At 46.4% G+C, this 27,173-nt stretch overlaps 1 protein-coding gene and 1 long non-coding RNA gene across 7 annotated transcripts in view; one reads left to right on the top strand and one right to left on the bottom strand.

Annotated features, from left to right (window-relative positions):
* Positions 1–9,604, bottom strand: part of PMFBP1 (polyamine modulated factor 1 binding protein 1) — a 99,703-nt gene extending 90,099 nt beyond the window's left edge. For all 5 annotated transcript variants that reach the window (XM_073659272.1, XM_073659268.1, XM_073659269.1 and 2 more), the window contains exons 1-2: positions 9,490–9,604; positions 7,861–7,991 (exon numbers count right to left, since the gene is read on the bottom strand). In XM_073659272.1, the coding sequence (XP_073515373.1) occupies positions 7,861–7,890 (30 nt within the window). In that variant the 5' untranslated portion in view covers positions 7,891–7,991; positions 9,490–9,604. The remainder of the gene's footprint in view (positions 1–7,860; positions 7,992–9,489) is intronic.
* LOC141174377 (uncharacterized) lies at positions 476–27,173 on the top strand. 2 transcript variants are annotated; one of them, XR_012252862.1, is made up of 3 exons: positions 476–1,522; positions 4,586–5,432; positions 5,544–7,971. It is a non-coding gene; the product is annotated as an uncharacterized lncRNA (long non-coding RNA). The 2 variants fall into 2 exon arrangements; XR_012252863.1 differs by lacking the exon at positions 5,544–7,971 and adding an exon at positions 26,465–27,173 and having other exon boundaries at positions 480–1,522; positions 4,586–4,702.

Below are 27,173 nucleotides of genomic sequence, written 5' to 3'. Positions count from 1 at the left end.
CCCCCCCCTCCGGCTCATAACATCCGGCCCCTCGCCCCCCCTCCGGCACATAACATCCAGCCCCTCGCCCCCCATATAACCTTTGCCCCCGCCGTGCCGTCAGCCTTTACTACCAGGTGACAAAAAGGCCGATGGTACAGAGCTCCCTGATATTAGCGCGGTCCTGTAATAGGAGCCACTGGGGTAACAAGTTCGTTCATGACATTTCTTCCGGCCCCTCGCCCCCCCTCCGGCATATAACATCCAGCCCCTCGCCCCCCCCCCCGGCATATAACATCCGGCCCCTCGCCGCATATAACATCCGGCCCCTCGCCTTCCCCCCCCCCCCCGGGTGTATAACATGCGGCCCCTCGCCCCCCTCCGGCATATAACATCCGGCCCCTCGCACCCCCCCCCCCGGGCGTATAACATCCGGCCCCTCGCCCCCCCCCCCCGGCTGTATAACATCCGGCCCCTCGCCCCCCCCCCCCCATTCAGCACATAACATCCGGCCCCTCGCCCCCCTCCGGCACAAAACATCCGGCCCCATTGCCCCCATGTATATCCTTTGCCCCCGCCGTGCCGTCTGCCTTTACTACCAGGTGACAGAACGGCCGATGGTACAGAGCTCCCTGATATTAGTGCGGTCCTGTAATAGGGTAACAAATTCGTTCATGACATTTCTTCCTCCTGAATCTTCCACCTGTGAGTGATATTATTGCAAAGTGGAAGGAACCGCAGCAACTCCCCGTAATGTTACAAAGCGGGGGGCCGAGTGCTGATGAGCAGAGGGCAGAAAAGTCACCAACGCTCTGCTGACCCCATAACTGCAGAGTCCAGAGCTCCTCTGGTATAACATCAGTACGAATATTGCGCCACCGCCAGGACCTTCACGCAGCCTTACATCACCAAGCACAATACTGAGCATCGGATGGAGTGGTGTAAAGCCGTCACCACTGGACTCTGGAGGAGACGTGTTCTGTGCAGTGACGGCTCACACTTCTCTACCTGGCATCTGATAGAGGAGTCTGGGTTTGGTGAATGCCAGGAGAACATTACCCACCTGACTGCACTGTGCCCGCTGTACAATTTGGTGGAGGATGGTAATACTATGGGCTTGTTGTCAGGGGGTCGGCCTCGGACTCTTTGTTCCAGTGAAGGGAAATCTTAATCTTCAGAACAAGACATTGTGGAAAATTGTAACTTCCAGCTTTGTGGGAACAGTTTGTGTTCCCCATGACTGTGTCCAGTGCACAAGGTCCATACAGACATGGTTGGGGGAGTTTGGTGAACGAACATGGCTGACCACACAGAGCCCAGACCTCAGCCGCATGCAAAAATGGAGATTGTGAGCTAGGCCTTACCCAAACATCAGTGTCTAACTTCATAAATGCTCATAAATGTATGAAGGGGCAACAATTCCTAAAGAAACACTCCGAAATCCCGAAGAAAACCTAGCCAGAAGAGCGGGAGATGTATCTGCTGAGGGGACGACTCCATATTAAGGTCTATGGATGTAGAATCAGAAGGCAGAAAAACTCAGGTAGGTGTTGAATGTCCCTGTACTGTACTTAGAGATGAGGTTACCTTCACCTAATGTTCTAAATTTCATTGTAAATGCTTTTAATATGACCCATGGAACAAGTATCAGGAAGGACATGACTACTCATCAGATATAAGGATATATTGTGTATACATAGCCATGCCTACACACATACACAATGGGGGTACTTGTACCACTAAGTGCTAGGAGGGGGCATAACGGACAGGACATCACAATTTATGCGCTTTATTGCCTACAGTCTTCAAAGAAGAGAATAAACATAATAACCATTACTAGACATAAGTGACATTAAGGTGGTCCTGCACTGATTCTTGTGTCCTTGTACAATGCTTGTTCTTCCATTAGCCGATGCTACGACTCTCTCTAGACTTCAGATATTGGCGGTTTAGTAGCTCTACATGCCAGGAGGTTTCGCCCACTACTCATAAACACCAAATAATAAAGGACGGGCCCCTCTATAGCTTCCTATTACCTGGCCTTGTAGCAAGAACCAAGGGTCTTTCTCTTTTTGCTACACACAAGGTGTATCGCTACTTTCTGTCCGTATTTGTGGGTTGCAAAATTTGCAGCATGTAACAACGGCAGAAAAGTGAATGAAATTTTAACAAATTTTTTTTTACCACGGATTACAAGCATAGGATAAAATCCACAGCAAATCAAAGTCTGCATGGAAAATGAGGAATCTGCGGTGACAGATTTATCAGTCCTGTGTGAATCTGCCCTAAAAGGGAGTTGGTTAATTTACATTTTACAAGGGTTAGATGACCACGAATGTTGTGTTACAGAAGCAGCCACGCAAATCTAAGGAGTCTGGCAAATGGATCCATCACACCACTCATCTATAGGCTTTATCTGGTATTCCAGCTCATCTCTTCACTTCTATCAATCAATCAACTATCTCGTATCAATATATGTCATATCCACCTGGTGTACATACGTCTCACAAATAACATTGGGGAGCAAGTCTCCTTCAGACCCTCTATATTTAAAAGGGAGTCTATCAGCCCAAATTGACTTTATAAACTAAGCACAGAGGATGAAGAGGAGAGAAAAAAAAAGAAGGAGGAGGAGACGGGGAAAAAAAAAAGAAGGAGGAGGAGACGGAGAAAAAAAAGGAAGAAGGAGGAGGAGACGGAGAAAAAAAAAGGAAGAAGGAGGAGGAGACGGAGAAAAAAAAGGAAGAAGGAGACGGAGAAAAAAAAGGAAGAAGGAGAAGGAGGAGACGGAGAAAAAAAAGGAAGAAGGAGGAGGAGGAGACGGAGAAAAAAAAGGAAGAAGGAGGAGGAGGAGACGGGGGGAAAAAAAAAAGGAAGGAGGAGGAGACGGAGAAAAAAAAAAGAAGGAGGAGGAGGAGACGGAGAAAAAAAAGGAAGAAGGAGGAGGAGGAGACGGAGAAAAAAAAAGGAAGAAGGAGGAGGAGACGGGGGGAAAAAAAAAAGGAAGGAGGAGGAGACGGAGAAAAAAAAAGGAAGAAGGAGGAGGAGACGGAGAAAAAAAAAAAGGGAGACGGAGAAAAAAAAGGAAGAAGGAGGAGGAGACGGAGAAAAAAAAAAGAAGGAGGAGGAGACGGAGAAAAAAAAGGAAGAAGGAGGAGGAGACGGAGAAAAAAAAGGAAGAAGGAGGAGGAGACGGAGAAAAAAAAGGAAGAAGGAGGAGGAGACGGAGAAAAAAAAGGAAGAAGGAGGAGGAGACGGAGAAAAAAAAGGAAGAAGGAGGAGGAGACGGAGAAAAAAAAGGAAGAAGGAGGAGGAGACGGAGAAAAAAAAGGAAGAAGGAGGAGGAGACGGAGAAAAAAAAGGAAGAAGGAGGAGGAGACGGAGAAAAAAAAGGAAGAAGGAGGAGGAGACGGAGAAAAAAAAGGAAGAAGGAGGAGGAGACGGAGAAAAAAAAAAGGAAGAAGGAGGAGGAGACGGAGAAAAAAAAAGGAAGAAGGAGGAGGAGACGGAGAAAAAAAAAAAGGAAGAAGGAGGAGGAGACGGAGAAAAAAAAAGGAAGAAGGAGGAGGAGACGGAGAAAAAAAAAGGAAGAAGGAGGAGGAGACGGAGAAAAAAAAAAGGAAGAAGGAGGAGGAGACGGAGAAAAAAAAGGAAGAAGGAGGAGGAGACGGAGAAAAAAAAGGAAGAAGGAGACGGAGAAAAAAAAGGAAGAAGGAGAAGGAGGAGACGGAGAAAAAAAAGGAAGAAGGAGGAGGAGGAGACGGAGAAAAAAAAGGAAGAAGGAGGAGGAGGAGACGGGGGGAAAAAAAAAAGGAAGGAGGAGGAGACGGAGAAAAAAAAGGAAGAAGGAGGAGGAGGAGACGGAGAAAAAAAAGGAAGAAGGAGGAGGAGGAGACGGAGAAAAAAAAAAAGGAAGGAGGAGGAGACGGAGAAAAAAAAGGAAGGAGGAGGAGACGGAGAAAAAAAAAAGAAAGAATTAGAAGCAGAAAAAAAAAAAAGAATTAGACGCAGAATAGGAGACAGAAAAAAAGAAGGAGGAAGACAAAAAAGAAGAGTAAAAATAGAAGGAAATGGCAGTAGAGAGAGAAAGTGTAAATTTCACCTTTAATGTTGTAATCGCTGCCTCCATTCTGCAGAAATTAAAGTTTGATCAAAAATGCTAATTAGGGTGCAGCCAAGAAGGTCAGTGCACTGTTCCATCCACTGCTTTTGTATGTCCTTGCCTCTCTCTCGGTGAATGACAGCACTGGCTTGCCTGAATTTTTTGTCTGTAGACAGTGCTTGCCAGCACTGTCAATTACCAGTAAAGAAGGCGAGGGACATGCAAAACCTGTGGGCCCAACAGTGCTATAATCTCTTGGTCACACCCAGGGAACACCCTAATTAGCATACTTGATTAAACTTCAGATTCTGCAGAATGGAGGCAGCGATTAAATCACTAAAGGGGATTATTATAAGGGGCTATATCCCTTACATGTGTTAAGTGTATACTCTTAGTTTCGGGGGCCGACTCCCCTTTTAGGAAGGATTAAATAATCACATGGATGGAGTCTTGTCAACGTTGTCTGAATTCTCAGTGTATAACACTTTTCTTTATCTTACACAGCCCAATTATGTGAAGTATTCAAGCCATGTATATACAAGACGAAGCTATACAACCCATCAACCTCACCACTAGATAATGAGAGACCGAAGATTGGGAAGGAAGAATGCAGGTCTGCATGTAAGAAACTGTATGGCTAACACACACCAGTACACCCAGGAGTGATCTGACCAGTCATCCAGATCCAGGCATGCTCTGACTTGACCAAACTGATAAATGATCTTGTCATTTTTAACATATAAACATAAGGCCTCCTAATGAAGTGAATGCGTCCTTTAAGATGCATCCTCCATGTGCCTGTATGCACATCCAGGAGGACTAGAACGCTATAAAAAGAAAGTATAAGGAATAATATAGGAAATTATTTCAGATATTAAAATGGCTTTAAAAAAGGCAAATGGGGTCCACAAATAGTGTAAATATTCCACAATCCCAAAACATGTGGACCCTTACAGAACATGTTTTCCACACCAGTGGGAAGGTGCACAGCTGTATTAGTTAGCAGCCAGTGTGAGATAACACCACCAGAGATCTCAGCTGTGAGACCGTAGAAAACTAATATATCATCTATATGGTTGTCCCATTGCAGAAAAATTATAGAGCAAAAAAATAAAATTGTGTTTTTTTTGTACAATTGAAGCCAAACCACTAGTTGTCTGCACCATGTGAATGGACTCTGAAAACCATACACTGCTGATAAATCTCATAAGGACAATGCTTGGTCACCACTGTGGTAAATGATTCCAGGACTTTAACATTGTTAATGCATCTTTCGATTGATAATGATTTGTGGGACCCGATCAGGGATTGTAGGTGACTTTTTCCCATCCTCCCCGATAAGGGATAGTAGGTGACTTTTTCCCATCCTCCCCAATCAGGGATTGTAGGTGACTTTTTCTCATCCTCCCCAATCAGGGATTGTAGGTGACTTTTTCCCATCCTCCCCAATCAGGGATTGTAGGTGACTTTTTCACATCCTCAACGATCAGTGACTGGTGCTGGCGTATGTGGCACAGCGCCATGAATAGTGTAGTGGTTATGAGTGGTACTACAATCTTATTTCCATTCACTTGTACAGGAGAGAACTTGAATTGTGCTACTTCACAACCCACAGTGTTTTCTTGTCACGACTGGTGGTTGTAGAACCATTGTGCCACGGACCGGGGAGAGCCTGGAGAGGCATATCTAAGTGACCACCTGGTTCGTCACTAGAGCCCCTGATGGCGTGGTTAGACTTGAACCGCAGGTGAACGCTAGTTACCATTCCAGGACAGACCCCGAATGTGCAGCAGCTGACCCCAAAGGGGTAGGGAAGCAGGGATGGACTCAGACATTCAGGCCAGCAATGAACTAGTTAATAGGAGGATACCAGAACAGGTACAGACAGGACAAGTTCAGAAACACAGGACGGAATCAGGTATGGGATCACGGGTACAGGTTAAAACTGGGCAGGAGAGGGTAGCGGTACAGGAGCGGACTAGGCAGATCAGGACTAGGTACTGGCAGGATGGGTTTAGGATGAGGTTCAGGGAACACATATACGGGGACCTTACAACTAAGACAGTAGTAATCACACTAAACACTAAAGTTGCTCAGGCACTTCCCTACAGGGCAGGGTGCCTGAAATTTCTCACATCTCCCAGTTATTGGCTGGGGAACATTACAGAAGCGTGCACGCTGCCCCTTTAAGAAGTGGGGAGCACGCGTGCTCTAAGCAGACTCCCAGGAGACCTGTGCACCGTGCGCAGGTCTTCGAAGGAAGCAGACGTGGCAGGGACCGAAGTAGAGACACATTGGCGTCCCTGCCGGGAGGAGGGAGGCAGATAGTACAGGGATGCCGGTGCTGAAGTAACACCCCTTCATTCATCTTGGTGGGGTGTCAGGAGTTGGACACCCAAAAATCTAATATTGCTGACTTCTCATAAGGTCACCAAGTTTAAAGGGAACCTGTCAGCAGAATTTTAGACTCCAACATAACATCATTACATTAAAGTTGCTGTAATGATTATTACATCCACAACTTTATATTTCAAATTCGTGTCTCCGTTGTCTTGTAATCCATCAACAAATTCTTATGCAAATGAGCCCCCAACTGCAGGGGCTTGGTCTTCCCTTACAGTTCTCTGGCCTCTTGACAGTGATTGACAGGTCACTCTTCTCTGTGACCTCCTCTCCTGGCTGACATCCCGTGCAGGATTCATCATTCTGGGAAAGACACATTCTCAGTAGTGTCCTAATGTCGTTGCGGGAGCCGGACTATCGATCTATGCAAGTGCTGCCCCCAGGAATGCAGATCTCACATGGGGGAAATCAGGTGACAGAGACTGACATATTGCGCAGGCGCCATCATTCCTGGTGACAGATGGATAGCCCGGCTCTTACAACCTCATTAGGATGCTACTGCAGAATAATGGTGCCTGCACAAGATGTTGGCCAGGGTAGCAGATCACAGAGACGAGTGAGCTGTTAATCGCTGTACAGGGCTGGTGGCGAAAGAGGCAGGAGAATGAGCCAATGGATTACAAGACAACGGCGTCACGGATTTGTAATATAAAGGTATGGAAGTCATCATCATTACAGGTACTTTACTATGCTCATGTTACTTTGGGGTCAAAAAACTGTTGACAGGAACCCCTTTAAAAACTCCTGTAAATGATCTAAGCTGACATTAGTAACACAATTACAATAAATCAATAAAGCGGATTAATGCAGCAACTTGTAGAGGAACAGTACTTCGCTCAGCACTAGATACACACTTTTCAGTCAAATCCAAGTGTTATCTCACATGCACATGATAGAAAAGTAGAATACAGCAACGTTTCAAGTGTCATAACCTTTGTCAGCCATGAGAAGGCTGAAAGGAGAGGAGGTAGGTTCACTCGTGAGTCCATAGACAGTGTTGTATTCCCCCTGTAGGACACCGGTTGGAGAGGTAGTAGCAGATGTGACATATTCCAGACTACCTCTCTGGCAGAATACAACCGCAGACTGTGCAATCTCTTCTCTCAATCTCCTTATGAAGGGTAAAACACCTGAAACATTGCTGAATTCTACTTTCCCATCATCATCTGCACGTGTATGAAACTTAGGAATTTAATGAATAATTAAAAAATTAAAAAGTGTTGTGAAGTATATTCAGTGCCGCCCTCTACAAGTTGCTGCAGTATTGTTTTTCAGGGAACGTGCACCCAGGATGAACAGTGCATGAACTTTCTCTTTACTATTAATGCTGATTAATAAACACAAGGCCCTGGTTGGTGGGCACATCACGTACTGACCTGTAAGTCATTGTCTCTCCGGATCTCCATGATGTTCTTCTTTACAACCAGTAATCAATGCAGCAATGAATAAAGTATTCTTTGGTCCTAGACTGAATTGTGGCTTTTTGGAGTTATGCACTGGTCATTGGCTGAAAAATTAGAAATAGAAGCATTTCACAAACATAACTTACAGAGAACTTTCCTGGGATTTATATTAGGAGTGTGATCTATCCCCTTACGTGACTACGCACCAAATCATATAGCGGATCTGAGTGGTAACAGATTTGTTCTATAGAAGACTATTCTGTTTCAATGAAAATCTGACCCATTTATGATAACCATATTCCTCTTTCAGACCTCCACTATTGCAACATTTATGTCATGGGTCCAGTGTTGCCCTAACCTAAAAATTAGGGGACCTGGCTGTACAAAAACTCAGAGCTGTCAGGTCCACAGCTCCATTGATCATCTGCATCCTAGAGGAGTGCAGTAGCCAGGTCCATGTAACAGAGCAAACTAGTGGATGCTGCAATCAGTCACTATGGGGAGTCAGTATTTTTGACATATGAGAGTTTCACTGATGAGAAAAAAAACAAACAAAAAGTTTCTCCACCTGCTCATGTCAGAGAAAAATGGATGTCATCAGAGTGTGGTCCAATTTTTTCACAGACTTGCATTCCCAATTTTGATACGCCACTCGGATCAATATGGACAGGTCTCAGTGATTTTACATGCTCCGAGGAAAAGATCTGACTCGTGAACAGCCCCATAGACTATCATGGGTACGGAAAAGATAACAAATAACAGTCGCATGTCAAAACCGGACGTGAGAATGAGCACTAAGTGTGATTACATCCTTTGGTCTCAATCGGCTGTAATGTGCATTGCTTTTAAATCTCAATATTATGGCTGCATCTCTTGGCCTGACAGCCGGTTTTATGACCCAAACTTCCAATATCATAGCGATAAGGGCGGACATGGACAAAGGGGCACCTGGGCAACAACAATATAAGGGCCAATACTGTGACAGAAGCTGTTGGGCCCCTTACACTGCAGATGTTGCACTAATAGTGTTTCAGCCCCTGCATAGGGATCAGACCGGGACTTGCAGCCATAACACGGATACTAACCTGAGCCGGCATCACAGACCCTCATGACAGAGCAGACATATGACCCTCCATACACGGGCGAGAGCCGGTGCCCACCCTGCCTGGCGCTGTACACGTAAGGAGGGGGCTCAGGAAGCCACCCTGCACCATACAGCGTGGGCTGTGTAACACAACCGGCACCCAGGTCTAATTGCTGCAATGGGACACAGCTCAAATCCCAGTCAACCTCTTAGACGCCACCGTCAATATGGACAGCGACCTTTAAGAGGCTGGGAGTAGTAGTCCTTTGCGCAAAATGACTGTCATGGCAGTCGGGGGGCTACTGACCCCTTGTGCCGGCCATGTTTCCCCACCTATGGGGATCATAAACCAAATTGGTATTGCAAAACTTTGTTCAGCCATTTATTAGCACTTGTTGAATTACTATGGCAATAAATAATTGCACACGGTCCCCAAAACTGCAGCACCCCAGGAAGGAGGACAGAGCACAGAAATAACGCACATTACCGCATGTCCACACACACACAGAGCCTCTCACCATCCCTGCAGGCGGCAGCTGCACTCTCTCCTCAGCTCCTCACCACAGCGCATCCCAACCCGCTATACAGCCCGCTGCGGGAGACTGACAGGAAAACTCTCCAATCGCGCGTCACTGCTTCGGTCTCACTGACCAATCACTAGCTACTTCCACATTCCCGCTTCCGGTGGTAGGGTGAAAAGTCTGGTCGCCTAGGAAACGGCTTCCTACAGTAACCAGCCCGAGAGATGAGACTAGCCAATGGAGAAGTAGGATTGGCTGAGTGACAGGAAAGACAACCAATGAGAAGTAAGCAAAAAGAAGGTTGGTGGAGAGGGAATGAAAGCGTCGCACTGTTGTCAGGGAAACGCTCACAGCTGTAAACGGTTCATGAGGAAGGAGGTGATAGTCAGTGAGCTACTAACAGCTACACAGGCGCCATCTACATGTGGTTACATACAGCCAGGGGGTGAATGTATACACTTAGGTCCAGAAATATATGGACAGTGCTACAAGTTTTGGCAGTTTAGCCGTTTACCAAAACATATTCCAGATACAGTTCTATAGTCAATATGGGCTTAAAGTGCAGACTCTCAGCTTTAAATTTGAGGGTCGGGTAAAGGTTTAGGAATCACAGCTCTTTATTATGTAGCTACCTCTTTTTAAAGGGACCAAAAGTAAGAGGACAATTGTCTCCGACGATCTTTAATGGGCTCTATGGGATTTACCCTCATGAGTCCATCATGAATTAAGCAGCCAAAAGGGCTGGAGCTGATTCCAGGTGCTGCATTTGCATTTGGAAGCTGTTGCTGTGAACCCAAAACATGCAGACAAAGGAGCTCTCAATGGAAGAGAAAAAGAAGAACAAATCCATCAGAGCGTCAGGAGAAATGTGAGAAGTGGCTAAATCAACAGTTTGGAAAATTCTGCTAAAAAAAGAGGGCGTACTGGTGATCTTGGGAGCCTGGACATCCACAGAAGACAGTGGTGGATGATCGCAGAATCCTTTCCATGGTGAAGAAAAACCCCTTCACAACATCCACCCAAGTGAAGAACTCTCTCCAGGAAGTCAGTGTTTCAGTTTCTAAGTCTACCATAAAGAGAAGACTTCATGAGAGTAAATACAGAGGGTTCACCATAAGGTGTAAACCATTAATCAGCCCTAAAAATAAAAAGGCCAGATTAGACTTTGCCAAAAAAAAAACATTTAAAGAAGCCGTCCAGTTCTAGAAAAGCTGAATTTAAGATCAACCTATACCAGAATGATGGGAAGAAGACAGTATGGAGAAGGTTTGGAACGGCCCCTGATTCTTGGTACAGCACATCCTCTAACACATGGCAGAGGCGATGTGATGGTGCGGGCATGTAAGGCTTCCAGTGGCACCGAGTCACTAGTGGTTATGGATGACGTGACTGAAGACAGAAACAGCCAGATGAATCCTGTGTGTACAGGGCGATACTTTCTGCTCAGATTCAACCAAATGCAGCAAGGTTGATTGGACGGTGCTTCACACGACAGATGGACAATGATCCAAAACATCCTGCGAAAGCAAAGAAGTGCAATATTCTGCAATGGCCGAGTCATCACCACATCTCAGCCCATCGAGGACCATTTCATATGCACAAAACAAAGCTAAAGGAAGAAAGACCCACAAACAAGCAACAACTGAAGTCACTGCAGTAAAGGCAGCAAAGCCTCACAATGGAGGAAATCAGCGGTGGTGACATCCATGACCGTAAGACTTCATTGCTGCAAAGGATTCTCTACAAAGTATTAAAAATGAACATTGTATTTATGGTAAAGTTAATTTGTCCAATTACTTTTGAGCCCCTGTAATGAGGAGGCTTTGTAGAAAAATAGTTGCAATTCCTAAATTTTTCACAGGACATTTTTGTTCAACCCCTTTAATTTAATATGAAAGTCTCCACTTTAATTGCATCTCAGTTGTTTCATTTTAAATCAACAATAGTGGCCTGCAGAGCTGAAATCACAAAGATTCAGTCACTGTGCAAATATTTCTGGACCTAACTATATAAAGTCAGTGTGTACACGTGTTTATATACAGCCAGTTCATATCAGGTTTTCTGTGTTACGTACAGACGGTTTACAGGTCAGGTGTGCTGTGGTAGATACAGGCAGTGTACAGGTCAGGTGTGCTGTGTTACGTACAGGCAGTGTACACGTCTGGTGTGCTGTGTTACGTACAGGCAGTGTACATGTCTGGTGTGCTGTGTTACGTACAGGCAGTGTACACATCAGGTGTGCAGTGGTAGGTACAGGCAATGTGCAGGTCAGGTGTGCAGTATTACGTACAGGCAGTGTACAGGTCAGGTGTGCCATGTTACGTTCAGGTGGTGTACACGTCAGCTGTGCTGTGTTACATACAAGCGGTGTACACGTCGACTGTACTGTGTTACGTACAGGTGGTGTACACGTCGTCTGTGCTTTGTTACGTACAGGCGGTGTGCAGGTCAAGTGTGCTGTGTTACATACAGGCGGTGTAAACATCGGCTGTGCTGTGTTATGTATGACTATATACAGCTAGTGTGTACATGTGTATATATACAGCCAGTTCATATCAGGTGTGTCGTGTTACGTACAGGCAGTGTACACGTCGGGTGTGCTGTGTTACGTACAGGCAGTGTACACGTCAGGTGTGCAGTGGTAGGTACAGGCAATGTAGAGGTCAGGTGTGAAGTATAGGCAGTATACAGGTCAGGTGTGCCGTGTTACATACAGGCGGTGTACAGGGCAGGTGTGCTGTGTTACATATAGGCGGTGTACACATCAGATGTGCTGTGGCAAGTACAGGCAATGTACAGTTCAGGTGTGCCGTGTTCCGTACAGATAGTGTACACGTCAGGTGTGCTGCGTTATGTACAGGCGGTGTACATATCAGATGTTCTGTGGTAAGTACAGGCAGTATGCAGGTCAGGCGTGCTGTGTTACATACTGGCAGTTTACACGGTGGGTGTGCTTTGTTCCATACAGGCGGTGTACAGGTTATGTGCGCTGTGGTAGATACAGGTTGTGTACAGGTCAGGTGTGCTGTGTTACGTACAGGCAGTGTACACGTCAGGTGTGCAGTGGTAAGTACAATGTACAGTTCAGGTGTGCCGTGTTACGTACAGATAGTGTGCACTTCAGGTGTGCTATGTTATGTACATGCGGTGTACATGTCGGGTGAGCTGAGGTAAGTACAGGCGGTGTGCAGGTCAGGTGTGCTGTGTTACATACAGGCTGTGTACACGTTGGCTGTGTTACGTACAGGCGGTGTACACGCCGGCTGTGCTACGTACAAGCTGTGTACACGTCGGCTGTGCTGTGTTACGTACAGGCGGTGTGCAGGTCAGGTGTGCTGTGTTACGTACAGGCGATGTGCAGGTCAGGTGTGCTGTGTTACGTACAGGCAGTGTACACGTCAGGTGTGCAGTGGTAAGTACGGGCAGTGCACAGGTCAGGTGTGCATTGTTATGTACAGGCGGTGTACACGTCGGCTGTGCTGTGTTACGTAGAGGTGGTGTACACGTCAGGGGTGCTGTGTAACGTATAGGCAGTGTACACGTTGGCTGTGCTGTTACATACAGGCGGTGTACACATCGGCGTTGCTGTGTTACATACAGGCGGTGTACAGGTCAGGTGTGCTGTGTTACGTTCAGGCTGTGTACAGGTCAGGTGTGCTGTATTACATACAAGAGGTGTACACTTCAGGTGTGCTGTGTTACATACAGGCAGTGTACACGCTGGGTGTGCCGTGTTACATACAGGCGGTGTACAGGTTATGTGCGCTGTGGTAGATACAGGCAATGTACAGTTCAGGTGTGCCGTGTTACGTACAGATAGTGTACACGTCAGGTGTGCTATGTTATGTACAGGCGGTGTACACGTCGGGTGTGCTGTGTTATGTAGAGGCGGTGTACACGGGTGTGCTGTGGTAAGTACAGGTGGTGTGCAGTATTACGTACTGACAGTGTACACGTCGGCTGTGCTGTGTTACGTACAGGCGGTGTACACGTCAGGTGTGCTGTGTTACGTACAGGCGGTGTAAAAGTCGGCTGTAATGTTACGTACAGGAGGTGTACACGTCAGCTGTGCTGTGTTACATAGAGGCAGTGTACACGTCGGCTGTGCTGTGTTATGTAGAGGCGGTGTACACGTCGGGTGTGCTGTGGTAAGTACAGGTGGTGTGCAGGTCAGGTGTGCAGTATTACGTACTGACAGTGTACAGGTCAGGTGTGCTATGTTACGTACAGGTGGTGTACACGTCGGCTGTGCTGTGTTACGTACAGGCGGTGTACACGTCAGGTGTGCTGTGTTACGTACAGGCAGTGTACATGTCTGGTGTGCTGTGTTACGTACAGGCAGTGTACACATCAGGTGTGCAGTGGTAGGTACAGGCAATGTGCAGGTCAGGTGTGCAGTATTACGTACAGGCAGTGTACAGGTCAGGTGTGCCATGTTACGTTCAAGCGGTGTACACGTCGACTGTACTGTGTTACGTACAGGTGGTGTACACGTCGTCTGTGCTTTGTTACGTACAGGCGGTGTGCAGGTCAAGTGTGCTGTGTTACATACAGGCGGTGTAAACATCGGCTGTGCTGTGTTATGTATGACTATATACAGCTAGTGTGTACATGTGTATATATACAGCCAGTTCATATCAGGTGTGTCATGTTACGTACAGGCAGTGTACACGTCGGGTGTGCTGTGTTATGTACAGGCAGTGTACACGTCAGGTGTGCAGTGATAGGTACAGGCAATGTACAGGTCAGGTGTGAAGTATAGGCAGTATACAGGTCAGGTGTGCCGTATTACATACAGGCGGTGTACAGGGCAGGTGTGCTGTGTTACATACAGGCGGTGTACACATCAGATGTGCTGTGGTAAGTACAGGCAATGTACAGTTCAGGTGTGCCGTGTTCCGTACAGATAGTGTACACGTCAGGTGTGCTGCGTTATGTACAGGCGGTGTACATATCAGATGTGCTGTGGTAAGTACAGGCAGTATGCCGGTCAGGTGTGCTGTGTTACATACTGGCAGTTTACACGGTGGGTGTGCTTTGTTCCATACAGGCGGTGTACAGGTTATGTGCGCTGTGGTAGATACAGGTTGTGTACAGGTCAGGTGTGCTGTGTTACGTACAGGCAGTGTACACATCAGGTGTGCAGTGGTAAGTACAATGTACAGTTCACGTGTGCAGTCTTACGTACAGATAGTGTACACTTCAGGTGTGCTATGTTATGTACATGCGGTGTGCATGTCAGGTGAGCTGAGGTAAGTACAGGCGGTGTGCAGGTCAGGTGTGCTGTGTTACATACAGGCTGTGTACACGTTGGCTGTGTTACGTACAGGCGGTGTACACGCCGGCTGTGCTACGTACAGGCGGTGTACACGCCGGCTGTGCTACGTACAAGCTGTGTACACGTCGGCTGTGCTGTGTTACGTACAGGCGGTGTGCAGGTCAGGTGTGCTGTGTTACGTACAGTCGATGTACAGGTCAGGTGTGCTGTGTTACGTACAGGCAGTGTACACGTCAGGTGTGCAGTGGTAAGTACGGGCAGTGTACAGGTCAGGTGTGCATTGTTATGTACAGGCGGTGTACACGTCGGCTGTGCTGTGTTACGTAGAGGTGGTGTACACGTCAGGGGTGCTGTGTAACGTATAGGCAGTGTACACGTTGGCTGTGCTGTTACGTACAGGCTGTGTACACATCGGCGTTGCTGTGTTACATACAGGCGGTGTACAGGTCAGGTGTGCTGTATTACATACAAGAGGTGTACACTTCAGGTGTGCTGTGTTACATACAGGCAGTGTACACGCTGGGTGTGCCGTGTTACGTACAGGCAGTGTACACGATGGGTGTGCCATGTTACATACAGGCGGTGTACAGGTTATGTGCGCTGTGGTAGATACAGGCAATGTACAGTTCAGGTGTGCCGTGTTACGTACAGATAGTGTACACGTCAGGTGTGCTATGTGATGTACAGGCGGTGTACACGTCGGGTGTGCTGTGTTATGTAGAGGCGGTGTACACGTCGGGTGTGCTGTGGTAAGTACAGGTGGTGAGCAGGTCAGGTGTGCAGTATTACGTACTGACAGTGTACAGGTCAGGTGTGCTATGTTACGTACAGGCGGTGTACACGTCGGCTGTGCTGTGTTACGTACAGGCGGTGTACACGTCAGGTGTGCTGTGTTACGTACAGGCGGTGTAAACGTCGGCTGTGCTGTTACGTACAGGAGGTGTACACGTCAGCTGTGCTGTGTTACATAGAGGCAGTGTACACGTCGGCTGTGCTGTTTCACGTACAGGCAGTGTACATGTCAGGTGTGCTGTGTTACGTACAGGCTGTGTACACGTCGGCTGTGCTGTTACGTACAGGCGGAGTACACATCAGGTGTATCGTGGTAAGTACAGGCGGTGTGAAGATCAGGTGTGCAGTATTACGTACAGGCAGTGTACAGGCGGTGTGAAGATCAGGTGTGCAGTATTACGTACAGGCAGTGTACAGGTCAGGTGTGCTGGGTTACATACGGGCCTGGTGTGCTGTGTTACATACAGGCGGTGTACACGTCAGCTGTGCTATGTTACATACAGGCGGTGTACACGTCGGCTGTGATGTGTTACGTACAGGCGATGTACTGGTCAGGTGTGCTGTGTTATGTACAAGCAGTGTACAGGTCAGGTGTGCTGGGTTACGTACAGGCAATTTACAGGTCAGGTGTGCTGTGTTACATACAGGCGGTGTACACGTTGGCTGTGCTGTGTTACGTACAGGCGGTGTGTACAGGTAGATCATACGTCAGGAGTGCTCTGGACCCTCCACTAATTCTGAGAATGATGGGGCTACATCATACACATACACATTAGGTGTGTTGTGGTAAGTACAGGCGGTGTGCAGGTGAGGTGTGCTGGGTTACGTACAGGCAATGTACAGGTCAGGTGTGCTGTATTACATACAAGAGGTGTACACTTCAGGTGTGCTGTGTTACATACAGGCAGTGTACACGTCAGGTGTGCTGTGTTACAGGCAGTGTGCACATTGGCTGTGCTGTGTTGCATACAAGCGGTGTACATGTTGGCTGTGCTGTGTTACGTACAGGCGGTGTACATGTCAGGTGTGCTGTGTTACGTACAGGCTGTGTACACGTCATCTGTGCTGTGTTAAGTACAGGCGGTGTAAAAGTCGGGTGTGCTGTGTTATGTACAGGCGTTGTACACATCAGGTGTGTTATGGTAAGTACAGGCGGTGTGCAGTATTACGTACAGGCAATGTACAGGTCAGGTGTGCTGTGTTACGTACAGGCGGTGTACACGCCAGCTGTGATTCGTACAGGCTGTGTACACGTTGGCTGTGTTGTGTTCCGTACAGGCGGTGTGCAGGTCAGGTGTGCTGTGTTATGTTATATACAGGTGATGTACAGGTCAGGTGTGCTGTGTTACGTACAGGTCAGGTGTGCTGTTAAATACAATCAGTGTACACATCGGCTGTGCTGTGCTATGTATAACTATATAGAGCTAGAGTGTTCACATGTTTATATACAGCCAGTTCATATCAGGTGTGCCGTGTTACGTACAGGCAGTGTACACGCTGGGTGTGCCGTGTTACGTACAGGCAGTGTACACGATGGGTGTGTCGTGTTACGTACAGGCGGTGTACACGCCAGCTGTGCTACGTACAGGCTGTGTACACGTCGGCTGTGTTGTGTTACGTACAGGCGGTGTGCAGGTCAGGTGTGCTGTGTTATGTTATATACCGGCGATGTACAGGTCAGGTGTGCTGTGTTACGTACAGGTCAGGTGTGCTGTTAAATACAATCAGTGTACACATCGGCTGTGCTGTGTTATGTATAACTACATAGAGCTAGAGTGTTCACATGTTTATATACAGCCAGTTCATATCAGGTGTGCCTTGTTACGTACAGGCAGTGTACACGCTGGGTGTGCCGTGTTACGTACAGGCAGTGTACACGATGGGTGTGCCGTGTTACGTACAGGCGGTGTACAGGTTATGTGTGCTGTGGTAGATACAGGCAATGTACAGTTCAGGTGTGCCATGTTACGTACAGATAGTGTACACGTCAGGTGTGCTATGTTATGTACAGGCGGTGTACACGTCGGGTGTGCTGTGTTATGTACAGGCGGTGTACACGTCGGGTGTGCTGTGGTAAGTACAGATGGTGTGCAGGTCAGGTGTGCAGTATTACGTACTGGCAGTGTACAGGTCAGGTGTGCTATGTTGCGTACAGGCGGTGTACACGTCATGTGTGCTGTGTTACATGCAAGCGGTGTATACGTTAGGTGTGCTGTGTTACATACAGGCAGTGTACACGTCAGGTGTGCTGTGTTACATAGAGACAGTGTACATGTCGGCTGTGCTGTGTCAAGTACAGGCGGTGTACATGTCAGGTGTGCTGTGTTACGTACAGGCTGTGTACACGTCGGCTGTGCTGTGTTACGTACAGGTGGAGTACACATTAGGTGTATTGTGGTAAGTACAGGCGGTGTGAAGATCAGGTGTGCAGTATTACATACAGGCAGTGTACAGGCGGTGTGAAGATCAGGTGTGCAGTATTACGTATAGGCAGTGTACAGGTAAGGTGTGCTGGGTTACGTACGGGCCAGGTGTGCTGTGTTACATACAGGCGGTGTACACGTCAGCTGTGCTATGTTACATACAGGCGGTGTACACGTCGGCTGTGATGTGTTACGTACAGGCGATGTACAGGTCAGGTGTGCTGTGTTATGTACAAGCAGTGTACAGGTCAGGTGTGCTTGGTTACGTACAGGCAATGTACAGGTCAGGTGTGCTGTGTTATGTACAAGCAGTGTACAGGTCAGCTGTGCTGTGTTACGTACAGGCGGTGTACGCGTTGGCTGTGCTGTGTTACATACAGGGGGTGTACACATCGGCTGTGCTGTTACGTACAGGCGGTGTAGACGTTGGCTGTGCTGTTACGTACAGACGGTGTACACATCGGGTGTGCTGTGTTATGTACACTGCTCAAAAAAATAAAGGGAACACTGAAATAACACATCCTAGATCTGAATGAATGAAATATTCTCATTGAATACTTTGTTCTGTACAAAGTTGAATGTGCTGACAACAAAATCACACAAAAATCATCAATGGAAATCAAATTTATTAACCAATGGAGGCCTGGATTTGGAGTCACCCCCAAAATTAAAGTGGAACAACACACTACAGGCTGATCCAACTTTGATGTAATGTCCTTAAAACAAGTCAAAATGAGGCTCAGTATTGTGTGTGGCCTCCACGTGCCTGTATGACCTCCCTACAACACCTGGGCATGCTCCTGATGAGGTTGCGGATGGTCTCCTGTGGGATCTCCTCCCAGACCTGGACTAAAGCATCCGCCAACTCCTGAACAGTCTGTGGTCCGACGTGACGTTGGTGGATGGAGCGAGACATGATGTCCCAGATGTGCTCAATCGGATTCAGGTCTGGGGAACGGGTGGGCCAGTCTATAGCTTCAATGCCTTCATCTTGCAGGAACTGCTGACACACTCCAGCCACATGAGGTCTGGCATTGTCCTGCATTAGGAGGAACCCAGGGCCAACCGCACCAGCATATAGTCTCACAAGGGGTCTGAGGATCTCATCTCGGTACCTAATGGCAGTCAGGCTACCTCTGGCGAGCACATGGAGGGCTGTGCGGCCCTCCAAATAAATGCCACCCCACACAATTACTAACCCACTGCCAACTGGTCATGCTGAAGGATGTTGCAGGCAGCAGATCGCTCTCCACGGCGTCTCCAGACTCTGTCACGTCTGTCACATGTGCTCAGTGTGAACCTGCTTTCATCTGTGAAGAGCACAGGGCGCCAGTGGCGACTTTGCCAATCCTGGTGTTCTGTGGCAAATGCCAAGCATCCTGCACGGTGTTGGGCTGTGAGCACAACCCCCATCTGTGGATGTCAGGCCCTCATACCACCCTCATGGAGTCAGTTTCTAACCGTTTGAGCAGACACATGCACATTTGTGGCCTGCTGGAGGTCATTTTGCAGGGCTCTGGCAGCGCTCCTCCTGTTCCTCTTTGCACAGAGGAGGAGGTAGCGGTCCTGCTGCTGGGTTGTTGCCCTCCTACGGCCCCTCCACGTCTCCTGGTGTACTGGCCTGTCTCCTGGTAGCGCCTCCAGCCTCTGGACACTACGCTGACAGACACAGCAAACCTTCTTGCCACAGATCGCATTGATGTGCCATCCTGGAGGAGATCCCACGGGAGACCATCCGCAACCTCATCAGGAGCATGCCCAGGTGTTGTAGGGAGGTCATACAGGCACGTGGAGGCCACACACAATACTGAGCCTCATTTTGACTTGTTTTAAGGACATTACATCAAAGTTGGATCAGCCTGTAGTGTGTTTTTCCACTTTAATTTTGGGGTTGACTCCAAATCCAGGCCTACATTGGTTAATAAATTTGATTTCCATTGATGATTTTTGTGTGATTTTGTTGTCAGCACATTCAACTTTGTACAGAACAAAGTATTCAATGAGAATATTTCATTCATTCAGATCTAGGAGGTGTTATTTGAGTGTTCCCTTTATTTTTTTGAGCATTGTATAACTATATACAGCTAGTGTGTACACATGTTTATATACAGCCAGTTCATATCAGGTGTGCCATGTTATGTACAGGTAGTGTACACTTTGGGTGTGCCATGTTGCATACAGGCGCTGTACAGGTCAGATGCTCTGTGGTAGGTATAGGTGGTGTACATGTCAGGTGTGCAGTGGTAAGTACAGGCAATGTACAGGTCAAGTGTGCAGTGTTATGTACAGCCAGTGTACACGTCAGGTGTGCTATGCTATGTACAGGCGGTGTACAAGTCGGCTTTGCTGTGTTACGTACAGGAGGTGTAGAGGTCAGGTGTGCTGTGTTACAGGCGGTGTACACGTCGGCTGTGCTGTTACGTACAGGCGATGTACACATCAGGTGTGCTGTGTTATGTACAGGCAATGTACAGGTCAGATGTGCTGGGTTACGTACAGGCGGTGTACACGTCGACTGATGTGTTACATACAGGCGGTGTACACGTCAGCTGTGATGTGTTACGTACAGACGATGTACAGGTCAGGTGTGCTGTGTTATGTACAGGCAGTGTACAGGTCAGGTGTGCTGGGTTACGTACAGGAAATGTACAGGTCAGGTGTGCGGTGTTACATACAGGCGGTGTACACGTCGTCCGTGCTGTTACGTATAGGCAGTGTACACATCGGCTGTGATGTGTTACGTACAGGCAATGTACAGGTCATGTGTGCCGTGTTACGTACAGCCAGTGTACACGTCAGGTGGGCTGTGTTACGTACAGGCGGTGTACACGTCGGCTGTGATGTGTTACGTTTAGGCAGTGTACAGGTCATGTGTGCCGTGTTACGTACAGCCAGTGTACACGTCAGGTGTGCTATGTTATGTACAGACAGTGTACACATTGGGTGTGCCATGTTAGGTACAGGTAGTGTACACGTTGGGTGTGCCATGTTGCATACAGGCGCTGTACAGGTAAGATGCACTGTGGTAGGTATAGGCGGTGTACAGGTCAGGTGTGCTATGTCACGTACAAGCAGTGTACATGTCAGGTGTGCAGTGGTAAGTACAGGCAATGCACAGGTCAAGTGTGCCGTGTTATGTACAGCCAGTGTACATGTCAGGTGTGCTATGTTATGTACAGGCGGTGTACACGTCGGCTGTGCTGTGTTATGTATAGGCGGTGTACAGGTCAGGTGTGCGGTGTTACGTACAGGCTGTGTACACATCGGTTGTGCTGTTACGTGCAGGCGGTGTACACATCAGCTGTGCTGTTACGTGCAGACGGTGTACACATCGGTTGTGCTGTGTTATGTATAACTATATACAGCTAGTGTGTACACGTGTTTATATACAGTCAGTTCATATCAAGTGTGCTTTGTTATGTACAGGCTTTGTACATGTCGGCTGTGCTGTGTTACGTACAGGCAGTGTACACGTCGAGTTTGCTGTGTTACGTACAGGCAGTGTACACGTCAGGTGTGCTGTGGTAAATGCAGGCGGTGTGCAGGTCAGGTGTGCTGTGTTATGTATAGGCGGTGTACACATCAGGTGTGCTCTGGTAAGTACAGGCGGTGTGCCGATCAGGTGTGCAATATTATGTCCAGGCAGTGTACAGGTTAGATGTAGTGATGAGCATGTATGTTCGGTTAACCCTTTTGGCGAGTATGCTCGGGCGAGTACCGAGTATCTTCAGCATACTCGGTGATATGTTTGAATCACTCCCGTGTGCATGATTTGCGACTGTTTGACAGCTTTAATACATGTGAGGAATGCTTGTTTCTTTTGCTGCTAAGCTGTTAACAGCATCAAATGAAGCTACCTCTGAAAGGAATGCTGCTGTTAGATATCCTCATTTGCAATGCATATTTCTGTAGCAATTGTACAGCAGAAAATTCAATAATATCTGCGCAATTTATAGGTATTTTTATGTATGTTACTGCTGCGGAAAGCCTGCAGAAAATACAGAACAGAAAGACTGCTCAAATCAAGCACAGGCGCTCGGTGCACCCTTGGTGTAGCCAAACAGTACAGTGCACCTTCCCTACTTGCTTTTCATCTATCTCCACCCATCTCTGATTCTTTAAAGCCAGAGCTGTCACTCATAATAGAGGGGGTGGAGATGGAGGGAAAACAAGTAGGTGGAAAGGTGCACATTCCTGTTATAGAGAAATCAGCCTTTGAATTGATACGCAAATGAGGTTGAAGAGCTATGGTAGATCTGAAGCCTCTGTCACACCAGCTCTAATCCCCGCTCAGTGCCGCCTCCTTCTGCTTGCCTGAAGTCACACCGCATAAAGGCTGTCAGTCAAGCAGGAGGCAGCGCTGAGCTGGAGAGATAGAGGCTTTAGATCTACCATAGCTCTTCAGCCTTATTTGCAAATCAATTAAAATGCTGATGTCTCAGTAGCGGAAGAACGGACTTACCATGAAAAGGTATTGCTGGATTTGTCTTTGAACGAGCTGCATACACACATAAATGGGTCTTTATTAAGAAGAGACAATCCCTTTAATTTTTATGCTTAAAAAGCTACTACTGCAGAAACACTAGTAATGGTCATCCCATTTTTATACATAGTAGAGAAATTATTGGGGTGCGGATGTACAAATATTCATTCCTCCAACAAAACAAGGAGCAGATGAAATGTCACGGAGCACATGGTTTATTATAATGGTATATTATTTGCACTTTACATAGGACTGCAGGCAGCTATTATTTATCATGATGCAGCCCTATAGATTTTTAACACCATGTCCGGCTCTGCTACATCCAGCGTATGTGCTATATGAATACATACCTCCATATATCAGGAATATGAGTGACAAGCTCTTTATATCATTCAGTCCTCTGCTCCCCGTGTGAATTATGATGTAGTGCTAATTTTCTACAAAAGGGTGCAAAGGTTAAAGGTCAGAGTCTTATTTCTCCGCAGAACACTGAGCACTGCCACAGTCCAATATTTCATCTTAATAAACCTCACCGGAGCACAGACAGGGCAGGGGCCCCTCATAAATCTGGCACCTCTACTCCAGTCCTGCAGACAATGGTTCATTCTAGGTAGAATCTGTCTGTGCCGCTCACTCGCTGCCCGCATACACTTCCCACCTAGATGTCAATACCCCATATGCTTTGACTTGTTAATCAAATGACTTTATTTAGTCCAAAGCAATTTTTTCCTAATAAAAAATAGAGTATTTATCTCCCCGGCTATAAAAACGGGATTGTTTTCTACTCTTCACTTATAGTTAAGATGCACATTTAGCGGGGATTGATTTCCAATTCTTCGCTCAATACCTTGTCACTTGCCATTTCCTACACACAGCATCTGTGTTCTGTTACTTACTGTAGGGAAAAGGCCCCGCGTGGAATATTTATGGAAATAGATGGAATAATTTGGATGAAGATTTCGCAGTGTAAAGAAAGATTCATTGCATCCGTACGGAACAAGACGTACTAGAAGTCTGGACCTCAGCCGCATCATAAGGAAACAGAGAAGTACTCGTACAGATCCCTACCACCTCCGAGCCGTATATAGGGCCAGAATGATTTCCTATGCTTCATCAGATACAATATTACAGGGGCAGAACCCCAAAACACGCACCACATGGAATCACTGCCCACAATAAGTACCTATTGTATACCTAAATAGTAGAGACTGTATCTAGATTAGCCAATCCTCTGTGAGCTAAACATGTAGTGTTCCAGACTGATACATTGTAGCAAAGCCTCAGATATGAAGAGATATTTGAGCTGCTGGTGTTCTTATCTCATAGGAGAATAGGCAAGATTGCCTAAAATTGTAGCAAACCATCAAAAATCTTATTCCTGATGGGGAAGGAAAGGAATTAAAATCATTACATAACACTTATAGGAAGCCTGTCAGTACAGAATGACTGTTCAAACCAAAAAAAGGAGCTTGGTGCAACCTTGACGTGGCAAAACATTTAAGGGCACCTTCACATCCATTTGTTTTCCATCTATATCCTCCCTTCTCTGGCTCTATAAAGCAAGACCTGTCAATCAAAGAAGAAGGTGGGGGTGGAGGAAGAGGGAATTTGACAAGAACCCAAAAAATCCTTTAAAGGGGAACCTGTCACCCTATAAAGTAGGCTCAGCACCTGTTATACTAGAGTAGCAACTCACTCGGGATAATAGGTAAAGCTAAAAAACTGCAGCTGACCCAGTCGGTTCTTGTACAGACGAGAGATCCCAACTCTGCAGTCCTTAGTGGTTCCTGAGCTGGGATAGCCCTAATCATAGACCAGAAGGTGACAGGATAAAGAACATAAGCAACAAAGAGATAAACCCTAGCTGGAATTTCACTGACAGGCTTTACTACAGCAGAATGTCTGAAAATCCAAAAGACACTTTCACCAGCAGAAAATGCCAGCAGGGGGACTGAATATTAAGCCGCACCTGAAAGATGATATGGCAGACAAATGAAAACACCTGTGTAATTCTAAACAGGCCCCATTACAAACTAAAGACAATAAGGTAAACAAACAAAGGGGATAAACTTAGCTTGAGCAGACACCAGAGGATTATCCCCAACTGTCCTCCAAGGGCACCAGCGAAGACGCTAGCCGACTGCTAGTGCTCCAAGCCTGAACATATAAGTATCACCGGGGATTCCTTGGGATTCCCTGGAGCAAACGGAGTGCAGTAACAGCTCACCTCTTCCTCCTATGCAATGACTGATAACACCTCTATATACAGTAGATAACACAGGATCCACCATTCACAATACATGTGACAGCTCACCTTCTACCCTCCTGTAGAATGACTGATAACACCTCTATACACAGCTGATAACACAGGATACACCAATCACAGTATATGTCACAGCTCACCTCCTCCTCCTCCTGTACAATGACTGCTAACACCTCTATATACAGTAGATAACACAGGATTGACCAATCACAGAAGGAGATGTCACAGCTCAACTGATCCTCCTTCCTTCCCAGTGACTTTTGTACACACTCATTAGATGCTTCAATTGGGAGCAATAGGGTCTATTGCTCCTAATGTACATGTCAATTTCCTGAAACAACAGGAAGTTAGAATCTAAAAAAGCCCCAGTGGCCGTTGTGTAGATTTCCAATTTTTATTTGTAATAAACATTATGATATAGGGGGGAAAAATATTGCAAACAAATAAATGTAAGCCCAAACAATAAGTCATTTTCTGTTGACATATTCCCACACTCCATTTAACCTCCAAGATGGTATCATGCCCATAGAAGTGACCTAAGAGAGACCTCACTATATCTTGCACCCCTCTGATAGCATATGTAAGCACACAGAGTATCTTCCCATCGGATTCCGTAATGGTTGATAACCATCCTGCATAGACAAGACCTATTTCCATGGCCAGATTTTTTTTTCTTTATTGAGGCTGGTGGTACTAGCTCAGATCACTGTGATTGTAATTATCATCATTTTACAGCTTACAGTAAATCCTAGTTATGTACTGATATCGGTATATTGAGCCAATACTTCCATTCTTAATCATTTTTATGGTTGTCTGAAAAAAATAAAATAAAAAAATATATAATAATAATAAATTATTATTATTATTATCTGGGATTAAAAAAAGTGTCCATGATAAAAAAAAAAATATATATATATATATATATATATATATATATATAATATTTTATATCCCTGACAGATTTTTTTTAAATCAGAGATAATAGTAATAATATATATTATTATTATATATATATTTTTTTATTATCTGTGATTTAAAAAAAAAATTGTCCAGAACAAAAAAAAAAATTAAAGGTTAGCAGCATTGAATTCCAGATGCTGTATTTTACAGCTATTCTTGAGGCATCGGGATAATGGTTGTAGTAGTATATCTGGTTGGATTGGGCCGTAGGCTCAGCCGAGCCAAGGACACGAGCGGATGATTAAATATTCTACACATCGCTGTAAGATGTGCAGGTCCTAAACAAATAAAGCATAATTAATGGGCGTACGCTGCGGTTATAAGGACATATGCGCCTGCGTACGTAGATCACTAGGGTAGAAAGGCTGCAGAGATGGTTGGATTTAATAGGAAATCACAGGAGTAGAGATTGAACCCTGACAGTAGTTTCATGTCTTCTCGACAGAATTGAAGTGATCTTTGATCAGAAGAGGATGAGAATGGAGGTTGATACGTACTTTAGACGCGTTCTTCCCTTTAACCTCGATTATATTCCACTTCCTATTTCTCCATTAAAGCTTTAATTTTTTTTAACCCCCCCCCCCCACTTTTAGTATATTGGAGGGTCTGATGGATGGAAGACGTCTCTGTTTCCATGGTAACCGTTCCCATGTCTTCTTGGATGGATGGAATCCTTCTACATCAGGCTTGGGTTACAATCACCTATGTCTTTTTAGGACACATAGTCCTGTGTTATGGATTATAACTATTTTTTTTCTTCTTCATTATTACAGGTTGTTCCCAGTGAAACCAACAGAACGGACAGCGCTCGTCGGCCCCCCAGACCGGTCTACGCATTTGATTTATTTAGGGGATGATTCAAGGAGAGGATCCCAGTGCAATGATGGCGCCTGTGGATGGGCGGTGGAAGCAGCTCACTGAGAAAAGAGAGACCTGTCCGTCAGAGACCGCAGATGAGCGGGGAAAAGGGAGAGAGGCAGGAGAGCTGGAAGTGCAGCGCTCTTTCCCCCTGCACTTGCTAAAACTTCAAGCCCTCATTCACACATCAGTGTTTCTCGTAAGAGTTCTATCCGCTGTTTTGTTTTCACGGCTAGCACTTGTACCTGTGATATTCTATGGGGATGTTCACATGCCCAACTTTCTGCTCGAAACAAGTGGTCTGCGGAAAATATCAGAGACACGTCCGATTTGGATCCGAAAATGCAAATCTGTGGGTCCGAGAAAAATATCAGACTACACTCGGATGACATCCGAGTGCAGTCCGAGAGAAAGAAGAAGATGAAGAAGCTTTTTTTCTCTCTCCACGTACGACAAAAGCGGATGACGCTCCTACCAAACTCTGACCAAAGTCTGATCAGAACAATCTGTCCATTTTTCTTTTATGTGGAAAAGATCGACATCTGAATGAGGCCTAAGATGTTAAAATAAAATTCTACAAGAAAAATATGGATTTAATAAGGATTAAAAGCTTTTTACTCACAT

Source organism: Phyllobates terribilis, unplaced genomic scaffold, assembly GCF_046119375.1.
Source record: "Phyllobates terribilis strain yellow unplaced genomic scaffold, ASM4611937v1 Scaffold_13__5_contigs__length_258822181, whole genome shotgun sequence".
NCBI classification, from domain to species: Eukaryota; Metazoa; Chordata; class Amphibia; order Anura; family Dendrobatidae; genus Phyllobates; species Phyllobates terribilis.
This window is presented reverse-complemented; position numbering and strand designations above follow the sequence as displayed.